Below are 23,941 nucleotides of genomic sequence, written 5' to 3'. Positions count from 1 at the left end.
GCTTGAATGCTCAAGTTATGTCTCCTTGAGTGCGAAAAAGAAATTTTGGCTTTGACAACACAAAACCATCAAAAAAGAAAAATCAGAAGATTAAACTTTTAAAACTAAACAGAGCTCAGAAAGAGATTTTCGACGATATAAGATTTGTTGAAAAAAGCCTCTTAATGCCCAAGATAGGGCCAAAAAACCAAACAATGCTCCAAGGGGCCCATATAGGGCTTGAAGGGTTGCTGATGTAGTGATGTGTTAGCGGTCTGCAAGCTTAAAATTGACAACCATATGGCTATCCTTGCTAAAAAACTAGTTGCTTGAAAAAACTTGCCAGAAAGGAAACTTGATGCTTTAAGAAATTTCCTTCACCGGGAAAACAATGCAATTCATCAAAAAAGGCCCAATGATGCCATAGTGGTACATGGTTGATGAATGGACAATGACGATAGATCGAGTAGTTCGGTGGTAGTGAAGACTATAGTGACAGACCAAGCAACAGTTCAATTTTATTTTTTGATTCTTTTGTACCAAAATGTGTGTCAAGTGGTGTACGACCTGAAGACAAATTTTTTTTTTGTCTCGGAGCTCAACTGTGGCATAAAATGTCTAACTTTATATGGAAATATGAGTTTGGGGTGCTTTGAGCAAAACACCTTTAGAAAACAACATTAATACATTAATTAATGACCTTTGACATATATTTGACCATCCATCGTTCAATGTAGTGCAACTTGTTGCCTTCGAAGAGGCCTTGATCCCAACTAATTTTCCTATCACTCAATCTTTAGACCTCTATAAAAGAGTTGTCTTGAAAGCCTATGAAGATGGAGGTATGCACTCTATGCCAATCTTTGCAACTTCTGAAATGCATTACGGTTATGCGGATTTCTTGTTGTGTTGAATGGAATAGAACTTGTATAAAAATAATCAGCTAATACATTATTCACTTGTTGTCTCTTTATTGATTTGCAAAGACCATTAATGTTCCACTTTGTTTTGTTACACCTACTGTCTTGGGTAAACTAGAAGAAATCATAGATGTTAATTTGGACACATTCTCTTCAATTCTTTGTTTTTTTTGTTGTCTTGATCTTTAGGATATTCAAAATGGATAGTTGTCTCTCTATATCAACTCTGCTTTCTTCAGTTACATTTTGACATGCATTAACACCTTTGGACCCGTAGCATAGCAAGTGGTCTCTTGCCATTGCTAAAAACTTCGTGTAAATTCTTTCTTACACTCTATAAAATAGAGATCAACATCGGTTTTTGTCACATATTTCCATACTTCAAATTTTGATCTTTTCAGTGCCATTCAATTACAATTTGAAAGATGCAAAATACATTTTTAAATCATTCAATATTTATTTTAAAAACATTAAAACAAAATATATGAAATAATTATTTTAAATTCTATAATGCAAAAATACCTAAACTTCATTTAAATTTACTAGAAATAAAAATAATCTATTATTAGACTAAAAAAAAGATTTTAATGTTTAAAAAAAGTTAAAAAACAAAATAAAACCATTGAACTATATGTTTTGAAACATAGAATAAAAATATACTATTTTTTCTTTATGTAAATAGAATAAAAATAAAATAAAATAAAAAATATTAACATTTATTACACTTGATTTAATAATAAATAAATTAATAATGAATGAAGATAGAAAACATTAATGTTTTAATAAAAAATATATATAAAACTTATAAACTAACAAATAAACTTAAGTATTTTAATATTGACAAATAAATAAAAATAATATACATTTAAATAAACTATTAAAACCCAAAAAGACATACCAAAAATCTTTAAAAATTATTAAAAGATAATAATACACGCGATCTTGATTCTTATTTGGTGTTGTGATAATGCAGAGTGCACGTTGTTCAATAATGGTTGTCAGAGAGGCGAGAGGCTAAGGTAAACCTTCCAATAATGATTGTCAAGAGAGGTGAGAATAGAAGAATGACGAATAGGTAGCAAGCATAGAGCCACAAACACAAAGTTACAACCACAAAACTATGGCTGCTTCGACCAAAATGCTTTAGGTGAAGAGATAGACAACACAAATAGATAGGCATCCTCACACCATGAACAAACATATTGTGGTTGCATTCATTTGTGAAACAAGAAGACTTACCCTAGTCATTCCATCTAGAAAAGGCTTATCTAGTTTCAGTAAATGGAGGGCTTTATTTGTAGAGAAAATAGTTGAAAACCCTAAAAAAACACCATAATAAAATATATTTTTGTAAAGAGAAACTTTATTTTTGCCATAAAAAACTTTAAGGTGAGTTTTTTCCAATTTTTTTTTTCATACTCGAAGTTCGAACATGATGCCTAAAATTTGGTGAACTATGTGACCTAGGAAAGAGGGATTGACAATTTACAAATTGAAATATTGCTATTCTTTTAATTTAATAAATTATTTTCTTCTTTGTTCTTATTTTGTTTGTTTCTTATGATATAATAACAAGGACTCAAAAAGTCACAAACATTTGTGAAAAGAAAATTTATTGAGCTTAATTGTGATTTAACACGTATTTGTTTTATAGTAGCATGAGTGCACCTTTTTGTTGGCAAATGTCACTAGCAACATCCTCTGCATTGTTTAGTTGTTCTTGGGATAATCTCCATTGTATATGACCGCCAAAGAAATGTTGAGAGGACACTTCATTTTAACTTATCTTCTCTAAGATGTCACTATTCTTTGTTCATCTTCAAATACCTTTTGGATATGGCTTTGACAAAAACTAGATGTATATGTTCAAATTATATTTATGCTCGATAGAAGCCAGACTATCATAAAAGGTCAACATATTAATTAAATGTCTATTCATGATTTAAAATAAAATTATCTATGATTTGTTAAATTCATATTTTTACAAAACTTGGCTTGGAATAAGGTTGGCTATCTTTGTATAGTTGCTACAAGAGTAAAATAATTGATGAAGGGTGCTCCCCTTAAAATCATAAACCATAACAGAAACAAAGAAGTCAACAACAAATGCGAGAACAAAATATGGACTTCTTATTTGTATCGCTAATGCGGAATTGTAGAATTCACAAGTACAATACACTAACCCACATGGGCGCCTTCATTACAATAATCAACAATACAAGTTGTGAACTACCAACTAAAGTTGTCATAGATAATCTTTGGGTCTTTCTTAAATAGACAATTTTATGCCGCTCGAGAAGGTTCTAGACATTGAAATTTAATACCTAGGGTCGACAGACCCTAACAAAACATATAGAGTCGGCCATAACTCTTGAACCGTTGCTCAGACTGGCTATTGTAACCACTTTTCAAAAGCGCCAATTCGTGATCTACATACCTAGAATGGTGGAAGTGCCCTCCTGTCGAGTTTTCAAACCTCATCTGGGCACTCTAAGGCCTCCAATGGTGAGCTTGAAGAAAATGGGAACATTCCGAGTTTGAATGATAAACTTACTACAAATTGCAAGTTTTCATAAATAGTAACCACCCTATCTTCTGGTCATTATTAAAATAGAAAAGACTAAAAAGAAAATATTTTTGGGTAATGCAAGATTGCTCTTACACCCAGGATGCTTCTACATCAGACACTTGGGGTAATTTGAGAAGTGACTCCCTCACGTCTCTGCTGTTCAGAGGAAAACCAAGATAGTTAACTTTCTCTCTTGCTAGCCATGATGAATCCTCAACTGGCCTCCCTTCCCATTTGACTAGGTATACGATTGTCCAATATCTCCTCAATCTCCTTTGTAGCCGAACTAGTTGTTGGAATACTCGATTGTACTTCTGCAACTTCATCTTCATTACCTCTTTCATAATACTTTGTCTAATCTGAAATGTTAAATACTGGTGAAATATTCAATTCAATAGGCAACTTCACTTCATAAGCATTTCCAGAATCATACCTTTTCACTATCTTGCACGGTCCAAACTTCTTCATTTTCAACTTATTATATGTACCCACTAGAAAACACTCATTTCTCAAATTAACCATCACTTCATGTCCAATCTGAAATTCTTTATACCTCCTCTTCATATTTGCCTTAGCCTTGTACTGTGTATTCATCTTTATGATGTGCTTCCTCACCTCTTCATGGATGTTCTTCAAATGTTTAACAAATTCTTCTGCTTTAGCACTACTTATCTCTCATTTATCCAATTGCCTTAATTCATAAGCATTTATGGGACTACTCCCATATACAATCTGGAATGACAATTTACCAGTACTCCCGTTGATAGAATTATTATATGCGAATTCCGCTTGTGGTAAAATCATATCCCATCCTTTTGGCTTGTCTCCAACCAAACATCTCAACAAGTATTCCAAACTGTGATTCATAACTTCTATCTGTCCATTAGTCTGTGGATGATGTGATGAACTGAACTTCAGATCTATCTTCAACTTATTCCACAATGTAAGCTAGAAATACCCAACAAATTTGGTATCTCGATTTTAGACTATACTCTTTGGCAGACCATGTAGTCTCACCACTTCTTTGAAAAACAACTCTGCCACACAAACATCATCACTAGTTTTCTTGCAAGGAATGAAATGTGCCATCTTTGAAAACCTATCAACCACCAGAAAAATAGAATCATGCTCGCGTTGTGTCCTCGGTAATCCAAGAACAAAATCCATGCTAACATCCTCGCACGACTTCTTTGATACAGGTAATGGCTGATACAACCTTGTATTTTGATTCACTCCTTTCGCCATTTGACATACTTTGCAACTTTGTACAAACTTCTTCACATCTTGTTGCAACTATGGCCAATAATAATTCTCAGCAATCAAAGCTATTGTTTTATCTCTGCCAAAATGTTTGGCCAATTTGCCACTATGCTTCTCCTTGATGAGATTTTCTTTGATAGAACTCATGGGAATGCACAACTGGTTTCCTTTTATATAACATACTATCTTGGATCATGAAATCCAACCATTTTGTCCAGTCAAGTGTAACAGGTTCTGTATAAGCCTTCCACGCTTCACCAAAATTAGGATCATTTGGATATAAAGTATTGAGTTCCTTGAACCCAACCATCTCTATCTGCATTTTTGTCAGCAAAAGTTATCTTCTACTAAGAGCATTTGCAACTTTGTTAGACTTCCCAGTCTTGTGTTTCAAAACAAATGTATGACTCTGCAAAAACTCAACCCACTTCAAATGCCTTTTGTTTAGTTTTCCTTGACTGTTCAAATATTGCAAAGCTTGATGATCAATATACAAAACAAACTCCTTAGGAAGAAAATAGTGTCTCCACTTGTTCAATGCTTGAACTATAGCATTAAATTCTTGATCATAATCAAAGTACTTTCTTTTTGCATCATTCAATTTCTCATTGAAATAAGCAATAGGTCTACCTTCTTGGCTCATAACAACTCCTATTATAGTACCACTAGCGTCACAGTCTACTTGAAACACCTTGTTAAAATTAGGAAGTGCTAATACAAAATGCTTAGTAACTTTTTGTTTCAACAGATTAAAACTCTTATCTACTCATATAGTCCACCTAAATTCTTTCCTATCCCCTCTTATTATTTCAGTCAAGGGTCCACAAATACTGGTAAAACCATTTATGAACTTTCTAAAAAAACTAGGCAGTCCATGAAAAGATCTTACCTTTGTCAAACTTCTTGGGGTGGGCCATTCAATAGCCTTCACTTTCTCTAGATCCATTTTCAAACCTTCTACTAAGACTACAAATTCTAGGTATACCAACTCCTTTACAAAATTACACTTCTTTAGGTTTATCAGCAACTTTTCTTTTCTCAACTTATCAAACACCTTGCGAATATAGATCAAATGCTCCTCCTCTGTCTTACTAGAGATCAAAATATGATCTAGGTAAACAATGACAAACTTACCTAGAAACTCCTTTAGTACCTCACTCATGAGTATCATGGAAACTTACCTAGAAACTCCTTTAGTACCTCACTCGTGAGCCTCATGAAAGTGCTCGGTGCATTGGTTAGCCCAAAAGACATGACTAACCACTCATACAATCCTTCTTTTGACTTTAAAGTAGTCTTCCACTCATCACCTTCTCTGATACGAATGTAATGGTACCTACTCTTAAAATCTATCTTTGTAAAATAGTCATCCCCACTCACAATTCATAATATCATCCATCCTTGGCAATGAAAATCTATACTTGATTGTGATATTGTTGGTAGTGCGAGAATCTATGCACATCCTCCATTCTCCATTCTTCTTTGGTGCTAATACTGCCGGTACAACACATGGATTCAGACTCTCTCAAATCAACCGCTTCTGTAACAACTCATGAACTTATCTGTTGAACTCTTCACTTTCTGTTGGTGTCATTTTGTGCGTTGCCTTGTTTGGCAAACTAGGTCTTGGAACTAAATCCATCTGGTTACTTACCTTCCTCATAGGGGGTAATTCATCAGGTAAATATCACAAAACTCTCCCTACATATCTGCAACTTCTGCAGGTACTTCCTTTACTTGTTCTTTACTATTTTTTGGAATTATAACTAAACACATATGCTCACACTTCATACATTTGAGAAACTCTTTTCCATCAACAAAACATATTCTGATAGCACTACATGACTTTTCTTCTTTCTCCTTCAATGGCTTCAAATTATGTTTCACTCCATCATTGGTCAGAGTGTAGGTATTTTCTCGCCCATCGTGTACAACATGCCTGTCAAACTACCATGACCTACCCAACAACATATGACATATGTCCATAGGTATGATATGAAAATAGTACGTCATCCTGGTAGCTTCCAATCTTGAACTTCACTGAGCATTGCTCATTGACCATGACCATGTGGTCATCTTGCACCCAAGCAATACAGTATGAACATGAGTGTTTCTATCTCTTCAACTTCAACTTGGTGACCGTCATTTCTAACACGAGATTGTCAGTACTTCCACCATCAATGATCACATCACAACACTTATCTTCACATTTGCACCTTGTGCGAAATAAGCTCCTCCTTTGATCAAGTTCATTCTGACCACTCAGCATTATTTGATCTTTTTCATGTTATTGAGTGTTATTTGACTTAGAGTAGAAACCTCATTCTCCCCAACACTTCTACCTAAAGCTAAATAACTAGCCTCATTCCCCATTCACATATGTGCACATATTCATTGTTTGCCTTTTTAATGTTGTTTATGCTATACTTCCATTTTTACTTTTCTAATTTATAAACTACTTAATAATTTTTTTCTTTTGATGTTTGACTGTACACCACATACACATTTATTTGAATAATTGCTTCAATCTTTTGGCTGGACAAATTGTTTTCATTGTATCCCTCTTCAATTATCTAGGTGTAACCTCTCTAATGGTACATTCAGTCATTGGCATCTATCTCTTTATTCTGTAGTCTGACCACATGTACCTCACACTTCATGGGCTTTGACAAGTTATGGTTAAGTCACTTGTTTAATTTAGCCAACCAGACTTTTGATTGCTTCTTATTCTCGGCCATTTTCTTGTTGGGATATTCTAAAATGTGTAGATATATGTTTCGCCAAAAATTTCAGTTTTTGCTATCTAGAACCAATTTGATTGAGGTGTATCTTGCTTCCCAAGTTATTGTACTTTAGATGTGCATCAACATATACTGCTAACATTATCAAGCCTCATTTATATTGTAAATCTATTTAACGCTTTTTGATTAAAGTGTATGTTAATAATTTTTATGACTATCTCTTTAGTGTGTGCTTGTATCAGAACTTTGTTTCCCCTTCATTCTTTGTTCTATGAGATTCTAGATTTTGACATCTCAGAGTTTCATCTCCTTGGTCGAAATCTCAACTAACTTGCCTTATTTTGGTTTCTGGGCAAACAAAAATTGGCGAGTTTGAAATTTAGACTGTTTCATCATTCTTAAATGGTTTCTGCATGACTAAAATCCTTACTCTGTTAGGTGAAAGTTTTTTTTATGCTGAATGTTGTGTAGGTTTCGTTCCTTACAAAGCTAGGCTGATTCACCTGGCTAGTGCATCGACCATAGTAGTAGATTAAATGCGTAGCTACATGATTAAATTGGAAACTCTTAAATGTTGTAAATATCTTACGAAAACTAAAATTATCAAATGCAAGTGTGATGTAGTTTGAGTACTCTCTCTCTCTCTCTCTCTCTCTCTCTCTCTCTCTCTATATATATATATATATAACCTATGCATCAAGCAATCTTTTATATTTGGACATTACACAAATTTTCTTATTGTTAATTTATATTTTTGACAGGAATTCTTTTCATTATTCAGAGAGGGATCAAGTCATAACTGTCCATGTGTTCGGAGGAATCAAAGCATTTATTAAAGCTGCTAATTGTTGGCCAGTATCCACGAGTCCTCTAAAACTAATTTCATTGAAGCCTCTAGATGAGTCTGCTAGTGACATTTCATTTTCTATGCTTTGCAAAGCTATGGTAAGTAAATTTTCATTCTAGCAATTAATATATTATGCCGATTTGGAGCTTGATGATCAATAGTTACTGTTCTATATTTGTTAGATTTTTATGGATTGGAATTGAAGGGAAGGTTTATTTTAAATTTACATGTTTATGCATTTATACATGTGGTTTGTTTAGATGAATGAAATGTTTAAGTGGGGGACATAGTGTACATAAAACTATTATTATTATAAGAACAGTAAATATTTAATGATCTACAAATCGAATCAAATTCACCTGCAATCATGTTTAATGAAAATACATGTCAAGGTATAAGGGGTTTATGTTTTAAAAAAGAAATCTATTGGTGAGTACTTTCAGTATGAACTTAGACCATCCCTCACCAAGATAGAAAATGGAGGGAGGTGCCTTAAACATCTAGGGGGTTAGCCCATAAGGAACTGCACATTTTTTTTTACATGAGTATTCAACACAACAATGAATTCAAAATACCAACATACACAAAAAGGAACAGAGTCTAAGATCTCTGATAACCATGTCACGGCTAAAAAGTATTATCAGTAGGTGTTCCATTAGAGACAAAACATGTGTTTGCCCCTACTTCACTTATGCTCTCTATGTAATGATTCCTGTATTCAGTATTTTTTCCATTGGAATCTAGATGTCAATTCTCCAAATGACTACTAAGCTCATCAACCTCTGCTTGTGTAAGAAAACTTTGAAATTTCTCATTATACTGTGCTACCTTAACTTCATCTTTGTAAATTTGCAGAACTCCATCGTGCATCAACTTCATGAATCTGGACTTTGGAATATCCAAGCAAAAGGACACCTGCAACATTATGTAGAAATGTATGAGTTTAAGATTAAACTTAGTAGCGCACCTTCTGACACTTTGAAATATCTCCTTGTTCCTTTCCTTCCAAAGAAACCACAATACTTCACTAGTAAGAGCAAAACAAAATCTGTTAGAAAACAAGTCAAAAGATCTAACATATCCAACCAAAATTTCACATCAAGAAAAGCCAATACTATTCTTCGAATCAATTTGAGACCCAAAGAAAATGGCCTAGATTTTTTCTTGCATAAATACACTCAAAAATTTTAGGCTTGTTACACAATCTACAAATCATAGACTCAACATTAATGGAGGACAACACTTACTCGACAACAAGCTTTTTAATCGATAACAACCATCTAAAATGAATAACCTTAGGCTTACAAGGACCCTTCCAGAAAATAATCAAAGAAAAAATGCCAATTTGAGAAAGGACACTCAAGACCCCAACATTTAACTATATGCAAGAATATAGAGTGATCACTTTTAAACATTCCATATATTTTCTTAGTAGAAGTATTATCAATAACAATACTATCCTTCCATTTTGTATTTCTGATAAAAGTATCACCATTCATGATTTTCCCAACTTTCTTCTTGTTGATCACTTTGGACAGAAGAGTATGTCTTCTTTTGAGATTTGGGGGTACCATACTTGGTGGAGATCTCATCCCATGACCCAAGCTTGTTATTTACTAGTAAATCACTAATTAGAGAAATGCCTTTACTATGCCACTTCTTTGCAAAACAACTCTATGCAAGAGCAAAAGGTTTATTATTAAAATACAATCCCCACCAAATTGATTTGTCGGCAACAATATAATTAGGAGACCCCCCAATGGCATTCCTGCAAGAGATGGACTCCCTCACTTGTGACCATGCAGACCAGAGGGAGTTGAATACTTTAGATCCGAAAATCTTTATCTTAAAATACCCCATAATGATATCCCAAAACGAAATGTTAGCACATTGCTTGCCTTTCTTAATTACCGACTATTCGACATTGTTTCTCACAAGAATCTTCCAAGGCTCATTCTCCCAAAAAGATTTGTATATCTATTTAGTCGCAAGAGCAGTCCTCTGAACTCTAATATCTTTTAGCCCCTAGCCCCCAAACTGTTTCAGAAGGCAACATCACTCCTATTTGACACAATGTCTTTTTTTGGATCCCATGCCATCCAACCACTTGAACTTTGTGAGAATTTTTTCAAGCGTACCAAACTGAGACATAGTAAACATCCAAGTTGAAGAGAAATATATATGATGATAAAAAAAGACTTTTTGAACAACCTAAACTCTCCCTGCCAACGAAAGGGAGTGAGTTTGCCACTTGTTTTTTTCAATTAATCTTGTTGAACATCCACTCCCACATATTAGAAAAGAAGGTTATAGAGAAAATGGAATACCCAAATATCTAGTAAAGGTTTTAGGCTTAGTCCATTTTCAACCCATCTTGAGTAACCAATTAGGAGGTATCTTCATCCATCCCAGAACATATGACTTTTGGGGGGCCACTTTGGCTCCAAATACTACATAGAAGATAATGCAGGAGCATCCAGTGGTGTAAGGGCAATCCTGTATCACCCAAAAATATGCTTAGTGTTAGTTTTTGTTTAAAGTGTTTTCATTTCTGGATACCCATTTGGGTCAAGTAAAGATTGCAACTCTCATAGTTCCACTATTGGTTTTATGGGTTAAAGTGTTTGAGCACCTTGGGATACGTGGCAATGCAAAAAATGGGTTATTGAGCCATAATTATTATGAGTTAGAGGGTGTAAGTTGGAGGGATGATTATAATTGTAATTTAAAACACTCTAGAAAAAGAATCAGGTCAAAAGGCTTTACTGTTTGAAAGTTATTGCAATTTTAAGTTGCTTGGAGACCTCCTATGAGCACTTTAAAGTCAGATTTGAGGCACTAAACGACCTTGTATGGGCCTGAAAAATGGGGGACAAGCGAAGCTGGTCCATAGGGCTATAGAGCGCTTCGAGAGCTTTACAGAAATGTTAACGGTTTGTCAATCAAAGTCCCGGATCAAAAGTTATGCCTCTTGGAAGTTGGACTACCATTTCTAGATTCTTCTAATTTTACACTGGCTTCTAACGTGATTTCTAGGACCTTCTATTTTGGCGGTGGATGCCAAATGGCATATTCTAGAATGTATTTCTAACCCTAAACCTAATTGAGGTTTATTTAAGAACATTTCTGGCATTGTAAAGGCAGTTCTTGGTGGAGTTTGAGAGAGGGTACTGTGAGGAGGACTTTTCTTTAGGATCTGACCATTGTAAGCCCATAGGGCATGTCTTTGGGTCTGTTTACATGTACTGAATGTAGTAGCAAATTTTACTGATAATCATATTCCCTGTTTTTTTTTTTTTTTCTTCTGTTGCATTTATTTTGGTTGTGGCTAGTGACCTCATCAGAAGAAATTAAGTCTATTTGAGAGCCAAAGAGAAGTTGTCCTCAAACAATTCCAAATAGAGAGCAGTATCATACACAAACTGAGCATTAATCAATTCTTCTGAATTGGGGCGAGTAATGCCCTTAATAGGAGGCCCCAGAGAGGAGTCCCTTAGGATGTAAAAGAGAGCATCAACAACAATCACAAAGTGGGAGGGTGCAATAGGGCAACCTTGCCTAATAGACCTCTAAAGAACAATAGACATCAATAATAGTAGAAGAATCTTGAAACAATATTTCAATCCACTTGTAGAACTAAGGAGTAAACCCAAAAGCTTTTAACATTCCAATGACAAAGGGCCACTCAACTCGGTCATATGGTTTCTCAAAATCTAGAAGAATCATAGCCACATTTTGCCCATCATCTTTTGCCCAATTCATAGCTTCCCAACTAGTAACGAGGTTCTCCAAAATATATCTCCCCTTTATGAAACCAGTTTGAGTGATTGAGACAATATTCTTTGTAATCTTTGCAATTTTTCTAGCCAACACTTTAGCTATAATTTTATCAGATAAATTAAGTAGGGTGATAGGCCTCCAATTCTTAACTAGGGATCCATCCCTCGGTTTAGGAAGCAATTTAATGACCCCTCTATTCACAGTGTTTCCCGGAGAACCATACTCGAAGGCATCATTATAAAACAACAAAAGTTCTTCCCCAATCCAATCTAGATTATCTTTATAAAATTCAACAGGCAACCCATCCAATCTTCGGGACTTGTCATTAGCCATAGCTTTGATGGCATCTTGAATATCCTCTTGTGAGATGCTTCTGTTAAGCTTATCATTTTCCATTTCAGAAATCTTCTTAGGAATAATCTTCAAGCAATCGTTCAACACTTTTTGCTAATCCTGACCAAACTATGAAGAAAACAATTCATAATAGAAATTTAAGAAAGCCTCTCTAATTACCTTTGGTTCATTTGTTCTACCACCCTCTACTTAATTATTTTCAATCATTTATGCCTTTTGTTTAGCCCTAATGATGTTAAAAAATAAATCTAGATCCTATATCTATTGGAAGATTGGGAAGATTGTTGGAAGATTGGTTGGAAGTATAAATGTTGATGATATTCCTATGGGGGAGTACTACTATGATGATATGTTACATTCATGATTGAGTTTGTCGTTGATGTCAACATAGCAAGTTTTTTGTGGAATCTGACAGAAGAACAACATAGAGATCAAGTTGGTATGGACAGATAGTTGAGCATTATAACCACCCGAGGTTAAGGGAGATACTTCTGAGTATCTGGTATATGTAGGTAACGTTGGAAGTAGAAATGATAAGTCTAGAAGAAGTTATGTAAGTTTTGGTCATGTCTGTTCTAAGATAGAGTTTATAGAGGCATGTTGTGGTAAATTTGTTATATCTTTTAGCATAATTGATATCTTGAGGATTGAGCTTGAGGAGATAAATAAGGCGGAAAAAGTAAGGTTATCGCTAAGTGTAACATGTTCGTAATGTAGTCTTATAATAATTAATTGAGAAGGTCTAACAACCGACTCAGGGAATTGTTTTATGGACTCGGTATAAAGGAAGGACATTTTCCTTTATCATGGTATTGAATGAATGTAATGTGGATTGATGATAAACAGTAGAGAGTGCAGAATGCGAAGTTGAGTAGAGCAGTGCAGAAGTGAAGGAAACTTCATTGTCAAGGTCTTGCTGAGTGATCCGAGGTTTGGTATTTGGATTTGACGTTCGTGACGTAGTCTACAAGGTCTGATAGTGATTGGTTCGGTTGACAGGACAAAGAAAAGAACAAAGAAAAGAAGAAGATAACAATAAATTACTTGTTTGAGCAGTAAACTCTTCTTGTAGCTGAAATTGCATTTTTGGGCAGTGGGCTCTTCTTGCATACATTATACCACAACTCCTAATAGGGTTGGAGTCTCCTAACAGAGACTCATTGTACTAAATGTTGTAATAGACTCCTAACAGGGTCCATCCTCTAGCAAGGAATATTTATATTAGTACATCATCTTGTGGGCATCATTCCCATCGGATTTTTCCCTCTAATCAAAGGTTTCCCTAGTCAACATATTTGGTGTAATTGTCTATGTGCATCTTATTATGGTTGATGTTTACTTTGGTTGAATGGTTAAGTTATATGAAAGATTTTGAAGACTCTTAACACTGCCATTTAAGTCAACAGTTAAGATGATATAGTTGTTCATATCTTGTACCAAAGATTTCACAAAGGAGACATTGCTTGGAAGACTTGAAGCAGCTAAGAATGAACTTAGACAGTATGGAGAATCGACCATAACAGTGACAACTTTCAGTGCCTTGAATATTCGACCTAACTTATCAAGGAGCACAAGTGCTAGAGGAGATTTTGCTAGCAGTAACAAATCTAAAGAAGACAGAAAGATTGAAGGAGTAGCCCTTCTGGTAAGAAGAGAAAAAGGAGTTAAGAAAATCTTTAAATGTTGGACTTGTGATGAATATAGAGAATGAGGGAAATCATAAGCCTAGAAAAGATAGAGAATGTTTGTATGCAAATGAAGATAATGATTTTGATGAACAAGCATTAAGTGCTAGTGATGATGAAATTGGATTTGTGGCAATTAAAGAAGAAAGTCCAGAGAAAGTAGCTTTGGTGTCACAAGTTGAGAAGAAATCTAATTGGATAATTGATAGTGATTGTTCACATCATATGACTGGTGATATGAACAAATTTGTTGACTTCAAAGTCAAGATGGAGGAATTGTTAGAGTTGGAAACAATGCAACATGCCAAGTAAAAGGTATTGGATTTGTAACTCTTGATGGTAAAACTAACACTGAGGATGTATACTTTGTTGATGGTTTAAAGCATAATCTCTTGACTGTTGGACAATTAGTAGACAAAGGTTATCAGTTGCAATTCACAGAAAAGACATGCATGATCAAAGATAAGGATGGAAAGGTAATTGGAATAGGAACCAGATCTAGGGGTAATGTATTTCAGTTGAATCCTACTGAAATGACATGTTTGGTTGCAAAGGTAGATGACAGTTGGTTATGGCATAAGAGATTTTGTCATATAAACTTTGACAGTATTGTGAGGACTACTAGAATGTTTGCAGTTAGAGATTTGCCGGAGATTGTAAAGCCTACTAACACAATGTGCAAGGAATGTGTTTTGGCAAAGCATAACAAAACTTCTTTTCCCAGCAAGAAGTTTACCACTACAACGAAGTTGGAGATTGTACACACAGATCTCAACAGTCCCACAAAGACTAAAGGATTCTATGATGAAAGGTATTTTATGATTCTAGTTGATGATTTTTCTAGAATGATGTTGGTTGCATTTCTTAAAGAGAAATTTGAGGCATTTGACAAGTTCAAGATATTCAAGAATAGAGTTGAGAATGAATCTGGTGTGAAGATCAATTAGAGGAGGAGAATTTACTTCAAATTAGTTTTACATGTTTTGTGAAGTAAATGGAATCAAAAGAAAGCTATCAGCTCCAAGAACCCTTGAACATAATGGCGTTGCAAAGAGAAGTAACAAGTCAGTTAGAAGTTGCAAGAGCTATGTTAGCGAAGAATGATGTATCCAAAACATTTTGGAGAGAAGTTGTGAATACAACAGTCTACACTATGAATAGAGTACTAGTCAAGAAAGACACTAATAAGACACCTTATGAACTATGGTTTGGTCAGTCACCTACAGTTAAGTATTTCAAAATATTTGGAAGTGTTACATAAAGAGAGATGATGACATTGGTAAGTTTGATGCTAGAAGTGATGAAGATATGTTTCTTGATTATTCATTGAAAAACAAGGCTTATAGATGTCATAATCAGAGAACTAAGACTATTATGGAAAGTGCAAATATGAAAATTGATGAGAAATTAAGAATACAAAAGAGAATAGTTGATTACAATTCAGATGATGATGTTGTTGCTAAGCTAATGAACGATGAATAATGCATCTTATTATGGTTGCTGTTTACTTTGGTTGAATGGTTAAGTTTATTTAATGAAGATAAATGTTTTAATTGTTGGATCATAACAATATCCCCCTCTTAACCAATTCATTTTTGCTTGAACCCTTTGCCCTTGGATCCTTTATCTTTGCAGAAATCTTAATTGATGCTTGATAGAGACCAACTCATGAAGAAGCAATGGGTCATCTAGTTGATTCTGAAGTGCATATTCTGCTTCATTTAATTTTCTTTGAAGATCATTCTCTTCCTCATTTCTATCTTTAGCCACTTCTTTTCCTATAATTTGATACATTTTCCTCCAGGTTTCCACTAATTGGCACCATTGTTTAACTGGCCTTTGAGTTTGGTTACACATTTTTTACAAGAATGTCACCATTCTAATAGCTTCTTTATTGTCAAGATCCTTGAGCAATGAAGTATTTAACTTAGATACTTTGCATCTATTACTATTACTACTTACATTTCCATCCTTATTTATCAAGATCCTCCTAGAAATAGGAGAGTAATCCGACATTGCAGCAAGTGAAACAATTATTGGAGAGTGATCTTCCTCAGCTTGAAAGGAGAAAAGAGAAGATTCACAATATATCCGGTTCAATCTGCAAAAAACTCTATTACAACCTCCTTGATTATTGCACCAAGTGAACCAAATGTCTTTGAAATTCTCCCTGTTATTTTCTAGAGTATCTATCAAATTGAAACACCTTTTGAATTTTAACCAAACATATTGTTCATTACCTTTCCATGAGTGTTCCAATCCACCTTGTTTGTCACAATCAAATTCCACCATATTAAAGTCTCCTATAAAATTCTAGTAAGATTTGGGCAACTCAGATGAGCACCAATCCCATAACTTAGCTCTTTCTTTGTAACCTTTTGGAGCATATATGTTACATACCCCAATTAATTGTTCATCATGTTTAAAAGTTGCCCAAAGTGCTCTTTGACATGGTGAGCAACCATGTTGAAAGATGGAATCAACCCACTTGGGGCCTATCAAAATGGCCACACCCCGTTTTCCTTTTTCATGCTCGAAATGAAAACCTATTGCTTTGTCCCATAGAAGTTTGATCATACAAGAAGCTTGAAAATTGACAACTTTAATTTCTTGCAAACATATGATGTCCTATTCTTGAAACTTATTACACCATTTTCTAACAATATATTTTATGTCTGTGATTTCAAGTCCTCTAACATTCCAACTGTGCAGATTAATCATCATGAGGGGGATTATTTAGAGAGAGGCTTTGGAGCCTTATAGAGTCTATTAAAATAGTTCTGTATAGCATTCTTGCTACCATCACTAGAAGAGATAGATCTCTTCGCATAGGTCTTCCTTTTAAACAAAAAGCTTAAATAAATTCCCCCTCACCTCGGGTTTTCATTCAAAGTCTTCTGAATCACAAGTGAGCGAGTATTGACCTCCTTAGGATTAACAACAACACTTCTAATAATCCGAGCCTTCTCATTAATGGACCTAAGGGCAAGTTGCTGAGCATTCAATCTAGTAGGGATCTTACCAAGGATAGCCTCTGTAGAAACAACTAGAGGGGCCACAACGAGGGTCATGGGATGAACTTCACCATAAATATGTTTGGCATGACTAACTGGGATCATCTCAAAATCTCTATCATATAGAGGATTATCCAAAGAAACAAACCCACTACAATCTATTGAATTAGCCTCCGAAGAAATCTTCGAGGATAGCTATCTAAATTATCTCTAGGAGTAGGTCGTAAGCCCTCCTTAGTCGCGACCTCATCTCTGTTAAGCATCTCTAGAATTGATTCTTTAACACTATTAACATTAACTTTAGCTCCATCAAAATGCACTTTAAAAACTGGGCAATTTTTCTTGATATGCCCATTAAGCTTACAATGAAAACAAGCATGAAGATTACCTAACAGAGAGACTTCCCATGAGAAGTTTTCTCCTTCTAGGTCTAAAGAAATAACATCAGGAAAAACGACATCGGGGTCAAGGGCAACATGAATACGAGCATTCAAATGGGGGAGAGTAACTCTAGATTCTTCAATCTGCAACATAGAACCTAACAAACTTAAAATATGCTAAATAAAAGGCCAAAACTCTGCTTGAAGATTCTTAATCTCCACCCAATTCGGCGTGGATCCTTTTATAACTTTTTCAAAATTACCATTTGTTGACCATGCATATGCTCTAAATAAGGAATGACCAACATTCCAAAATCCATTTTTTAGGATTCTTTCTTGCATATTATGATTTTTCAAGAAAATAAGAAAATACCCTTTTTGAAGCATTCTGCAAAAACTAACATGTAAGCCAAATTTCTTTCCCCATACAACATTCAACCATTCATCAAGAAATTTACGTGAAGGTAAAGCATTAATATCTAAACAAACAAAAAATATAGCAATATTTCTTAATTGACTCTGCTCTGCCTTGCTCTAACTGTTTTAACCATATCCTCATTGGGAGACAAGGTTAGGGTTTTCAAACCATCAGAAGAGTTCCTACCATCTCCTTCTCCAAGAGCCAAGAGCGGTTTCGCCACCATCTTTGACATCTTGTCTATCTTTATTGGCTGGGGTTCTTCCCACTCCATTAGAACACTCTGAAACTAATTTCTTTTCAAATTTACCATCAAAACACGCCAAAGAAGGACACACTGGAACTGAAATATCAGCAAGAATTGCCTTATATGAAGGCTTCTCATTCTTCTTCTTAGGGCCTGTATTGCCAACGATACCCTCATCGAGGCTTTCCTTTCCATCATTGATAGAATCGTCTAGTTTATCATTGCCTGAAGTGATTGCCTTTGCCGCTTTCTCATCATTTAAACACATTGCAACCTCACCCAACGACTCACTTGCAACAACATCATTGCTTTCATCCATCTGCTCAGATTCACATGCGCAAGCCAACGAAGGAGCCAAACTACCTAATCAAACTAGCATAAAAGACAAACAATACAAAAATTAATGGCAAGGGCAAACAACACAAAAAACTGTTTATTAAACACAACCACAGAATGACATGACACACAAAATGAAAAGAAAGGACAAAGCCTAGCAATGACATGCAAGGCCACTAAGGCCAGTCGACAATGTCACACGAATTCATATGAGTTGAATCTATACGGATTTACAGACATCTCTGTCCGCCTTTAAATAGTAGCAGTATTAAGTATAATAAAATGATTATTAAAACTATGAAAGTTACATATATGTGTATATATATCATTTTTAATATTTTTAATGATTTTCAATGAAGTTTAAAATCTTTGCACTTGATAATCAAAATTTAAAAGGCAATTATATATTAAATTCCTTAATACAATATTATCGTAATACTAATAGATATAATTTGCCAAAAATATTTAGCAGTAGATAAAAACTAATGCTGAAATTTGGATTGGAAACTAATATCATGTTTATGAAGAAATGTTGAACTAGAGGATGAATCAATTGTGGCATTTCCTTGTATCATAATTGGCCATGTGAGGGCATGTGGAAAATCATTTGTAGGATGCTTATCTAAACAGGGTCCAAAACCTAACACCGTTTTGGTATTCAATCTTTACACCATTTTGGTCTGTAGTAGATAAGTAGGATCATGCATGATGTTTGGTTTGAAACGATGTGGCCTAGAATCTTCTAGTAACAAGATACAACAAATACATCGTCTCGTGAACTTGTCTTCATCTTTATATGGATTTGTAAGATTAGATTTGTTAACTAGAAAGTAAATGTTAATTATGTCATGAATGAAAGGTTGCTCTCTCTAAATTGACTCAAAGAATGGTGATAGATGAATCCTTAGATTTTTTTTTAATGATGAACTTTATTCTTGCCTGAATTTTCAAGTTGGTTGCACTTATGAAAACAAAGCTTACATCATCCACATTTATGATAGCTCCCACCTTTGTGAGGGATGTTGGTTATGAACTCAGAAAACATGTAAATACATCCTCATTTTGTCAAAATATAGACTATTAGATACTATTATAGACTTACAGAAACTATAGAAACTCGTAAAACATGCAAATACACCATTATGAGCTCAGATAAAATAACATTATAAACTATCATAGCAACTATTAGTTAGAGAATGTGAACTTGAGGTTGAGAGGTTTATTGAGAATAGTCCAAATGACTCCCATGCCTTGTTAATGGACAAAAAAGATCATAAGTCTCAAGGAACAAGAGAAATAGGTGCATCAAAAGGGGTATATGTGTAAACTTATCTTATCAATATAGGTGTTAATAGATTAGTTTAAAAATACCAGAGGCATAAAGTTTGTCAAAAATGAACATAATAATCAATGTTTGAATTTCCTAGAGACATGGATATGTGTAAATAGAAAATAATCATCTAATTTGTATTATGTAAAGGCTTCTCGGAAAATGTTTTATTTATTTTAGAGACCACATATGATAGAAATATTCATCTAGTTATCAACACATAATTCCTATAAAAAAAAAAAGGCATGGCTTTTATTTTATTTGATCACAAGCTTGTCATTCATAGAATGAATTTATATTTCTTTTCTTTAGTGTGACCTTTCTCTAAAATCTTGTGTAGTTAATTTTTCAAAGATCAATCTTTAATTGTAATGATGGTTAAGTGAATACAATAGTGGCTCTAAGGACTTGGTATTGCTATTTTGTCTAAACGATTGCAAAGTTAGAACAAATTGCTTTGATCTATATTATAGTTGTTATGGGCATGTAAGGGTGTACTCATGCTTTGTCTAATCTATTAAATGCAAAATATAGATGAATTGCTTTAATCTCTAGCTCTAGTTGTTATGAGCATTTTAAGGTGTTCTGATTAAGTTGTTTCACATTATATATGATAAAATATATTTAGATTTCTATATAATTAAACCTTAGATGTTTTGTTTCAAATATTCTTGATGAATCTTGTAAAATTATAAATGAGAGTAGAATAATATAGAAATGGAGTCAATCTTTAGGTTTGCTTTGAATTAACATGGTTTAGGGGCATATTGGTTTAAATTCTTGATAACTTAGAGGTGATAATGCCAACTAAATTGCATAATATTCTCAACCTTAGTAAGACACAATTACCATTTTTCTTGTCGTTGTCATTGGACTTTGCTATGCTAATTATAGATTTTCATTGGTTAATAATTGTCCATTAGCTTCACACCATTACATTTTGCCAAAGCATAAATTTTGCTTATATACAAGTGCAAAAATAATATAATAGAAAAGTTATTTTAAGATCCAATTTTTTTTTGACAATTTCTTGTTTAGTATTAATTGTTTTTGCTAAATTCTCATCTTATAAGTTATTCGTTTTCAATTTTTTTTGCTAAGTTAGTTCTTGTTGATTTTTGTTTTAGGAAATATCAAACTCTCTCGATATGACAAGAAGACAAAGCCTTTTACTTTTTATTGATGGTATAGAAGACATTCTTTTGCAACAAATGCAAAAAACTTCAAGGCTTGGAAAAACTATGTAAACTTCAATTGAAATTCTCCTTTGTATTCGTTATTTTGTGTTATATGATAATAATGAATGTTGTATCTTAATCTTAGAAAATGTTTACTTTACTTGTAAAGCATACTTGTGTATCTTAGGATATATGAGCTTGTAAGCGCCTCCGTTATTGTGCTGTAACTATTGATTGTAATGATATAGACATTTATTGATTTTGCTTGGTTATATATATATATGTGGAAACAAATTAACACTTCACCTTCATTAATTGTTTGACACAAAGATGTAGTTTGATGGACATTGGATAGTGATGTTAAAATATGTAGTTGGCTAAAAAAGTAGTTAACACCATTGAAACATGTCTTTTATTGGGATTCCCTGCAATCAAATATATTTCACATGCTTAACTCTATTGGATAGGTACATGTACCGAAAAATGATAATACTATATCCTTGTTTTGCGATCTTATCAAGTGGGTAAAAGAAGAATACCTTGATCAATTTAAAAATTGTAAGATGACTTAGTTTATTCACTTTATAGTTGTATGAATTTTGGGAAGGCAATTTTTGTAAAATAGTGAGCACTATGAATGGATCTAATTTTAGGGAGGACCTTTTAAATGAATTCCTTTGGGGATAAGGTATACAAGGGCTTATATAGTAATGAACAAAGTCCTGTGTAGAAATTGTGAATTTAGAAGCTTTGTCTTCGTCTTGTTTTGCAAGTATAAAAGAGATGTGTTGTTGGGTAGGATTGACATCCTTTTACCAAGCAACTTAAGAGATTTTTCCTTTTTGGTTGAAAACGAAAGTTTGTGATATTCATGTCTTTTGCATTACAATTTAAAGTCACTTATGCTTGATTGCTAGTGATGATAACTCAATGTTTAGATGCATATTTTGACATCTACCATAAGACTTATTTTTATTGGTAGATTTTTCATTTGTAAAAGAATTTAGGGAAATGTAGCTGTTGATCAAGAGTTTTGCAAATTTGGCTATTAAGTCAAATTCTTGATGGAATTTCTAATTGAAGGAGAGGTAAGGTTTATAAATTTAATTATGGATTGAGAAATATTGACCAGGTTGAATGTTTGCTATATTTTGTAAAGGGTTGAAGTCTCAAAACCATAATTTCATATGTAAGCAAGATATATTCAAAGCTAAATATTCGTTCTAAAATAATAATTCTACATCTTATAAAACAAAATCCTTGTTGCATAAGGACTAATAATTTTTTTAACCTTTTAGAAGGCTCTTAGGTTTTAAATTCATATAATGAACTCTTCTAGATGGTTGCAAATTGTGAAAGTGACAACTCAAGTATATCCTCTATTTACTTTAGTTGGAAAACATATTTGTTCATAACAATGTTGGGAGGAAAGTGACCATTAGCAACCAAAGTCTTCTAATTAGTAACATTTTTAATTTGTTGGTTCAAAGCCCCCATTCAAATCAATTGCAAAGTGAGCTTTGTGTGTGTCTAGATGAAATGTTATAGTCAACTTTGAAAGTTTTCTTGTCATGTGGACTAGGAGGGGGACTTTGAGGCTATAATGTAGTCTATGAAGAAGTGGTTTTAATTATTAAATATTTGCATAGAGTTTTGAAGGATGTTACCATGTTAGAGAAAATCACAGTGGGGAGATAAGTTTGGAGCTAGAGTACACACTACTAATGAGTTTAGTCGTTCTTTGATCTTCATTCGCTCTCAAATGTTTGCATTCATTATTCTCATTCTCATTCTCATTCACAAACTTCAAAACTTTAATGCACTATTGTTATTTTGTGCAAGGTTTGTTAAATGCAAAAGTGTTAAAATTTGTGAAATCAACACTTGTCATTTTTACCAATGAGCATTTTTGGCGTATATCTTCATTTACAATTGTAACAAAAATATCTACTTAACGTTTCTATTAAGTAATAGTACTCTTTTTCTTCAAAAACAATAGTTTATTTGTATACACATTAAAAATGACACCTAGTATGATAAGGGAGAGTATGTAAATTATATGTTGAATAAATAAAAAGAAGAGAAGGTTGGATGTACCTTTATGTTGGGTGGTATGAACGGATATGGTTCTCTCTTGGTCTAGTGAGTAGATTGAATGATTTGAGTTCATTTATATCCCTCTTTTCCTATTTTCCCTATTTTCGAGGTATAATGCTCTATCATTGGTTAAGGCCTAATTAAGATGTATTTATACTATTTCTCTTTCGTGTTATCCTCACTTTGCTTACATGTGAGGTTAAAGACCCCTTGGCATCATAAGATTAAAATAACATAAATGAAAATGTTAATTGTAAAGATTAAATGAAGTTATTGTGTTTTATGAATAATATTGCATGCAATTAATAATTAGGGAAATAAATTTAAAGAACAAATAAGATGTAAAGATATTGATCTACTTATAAGTTTGGTTGATTTGAATTCTAATACATAATTTGTCTTTAAAAAACAAATTAATAATTTTTTTTTAAGGGCTATGAAATTAAGTATTTAATTAAGAATAATTGAACCATTGAACTTTTATATATGACATTTGATGGTTAAATTGAAATAATTAATCATATCAATTCACTATGACCACGATATGTATCATATATTACCAATTAGCTATTTATTGATTTAGCCTTGAAAGAGAAGATGACTGACTAGTACAATTACATAAATTAAAAGTGATAATTTACTTTTCATTACCACATTTCAAATGCACAATTACAATCATTTCGTGAAAATATACACATCCCTTATTAGGTATCAATATTATTAAATTGTATTTATATTGGCACTCAAAATATAATAGTTTAGGGAAGTCATTCTATCTGGAATGAAATGTGACCTACTTATTAATA

At 33.5% G+C, this 23,941-nt stretch overlaps 1 protein-coding gene across 12 annotated transcripts in view; it reads left to right on the top strand.

The window, feature by feature from the left end:
- LOC149540389 (uncharacterized) overlaps window positions 1-21,349 on the top strand; it is a 219,351-nt gene extending 198,002 nt beyond the window's left edge. For all 12 annotated transcript variants that reach the window (XM_089801485.1, XM_089801494.1, XM_089801491.1 and 9 more), the window contains 2 exons: window positions 8,231-8,414; window positions 20,988-21,349. In XM_089801485.1, the coding sequence (XP_089657611.1) occupies window positions 8,231-8,414; window positions 20,988-21,107 (304 nt within the window). In that variant the 3' untranslated portion in view covers window positions 21,108-21,349. The remainder of the gene's footprint in view (window positions 1-8,230; window positions 8,415-20,987) is intronic.
- Window positions 21,350-23,941: the final 2,592 nt, after the last annotated feature.

The sequence above is a fragment of the Cupressus sempervirens genome, chromosome 9, assembly GCF_028749045.1.
Source record: "Cupressus sempervirens isolate cs-2001-9-10 chromosome 9, ASM2874904v1, whole genome shotgun sequence".
NCBI classification, from domain to species: Eukaryota; Viridiplantae; Streptophyta; class Pinopsida; order Cupressales; family Cupressaceae; genus Cupressus; species Cupressus sempervirens.
Note: the sequence above shows the minus strand (reverse complement) of the source record. Positions and strands in the feature narration are given on the sequence as shown.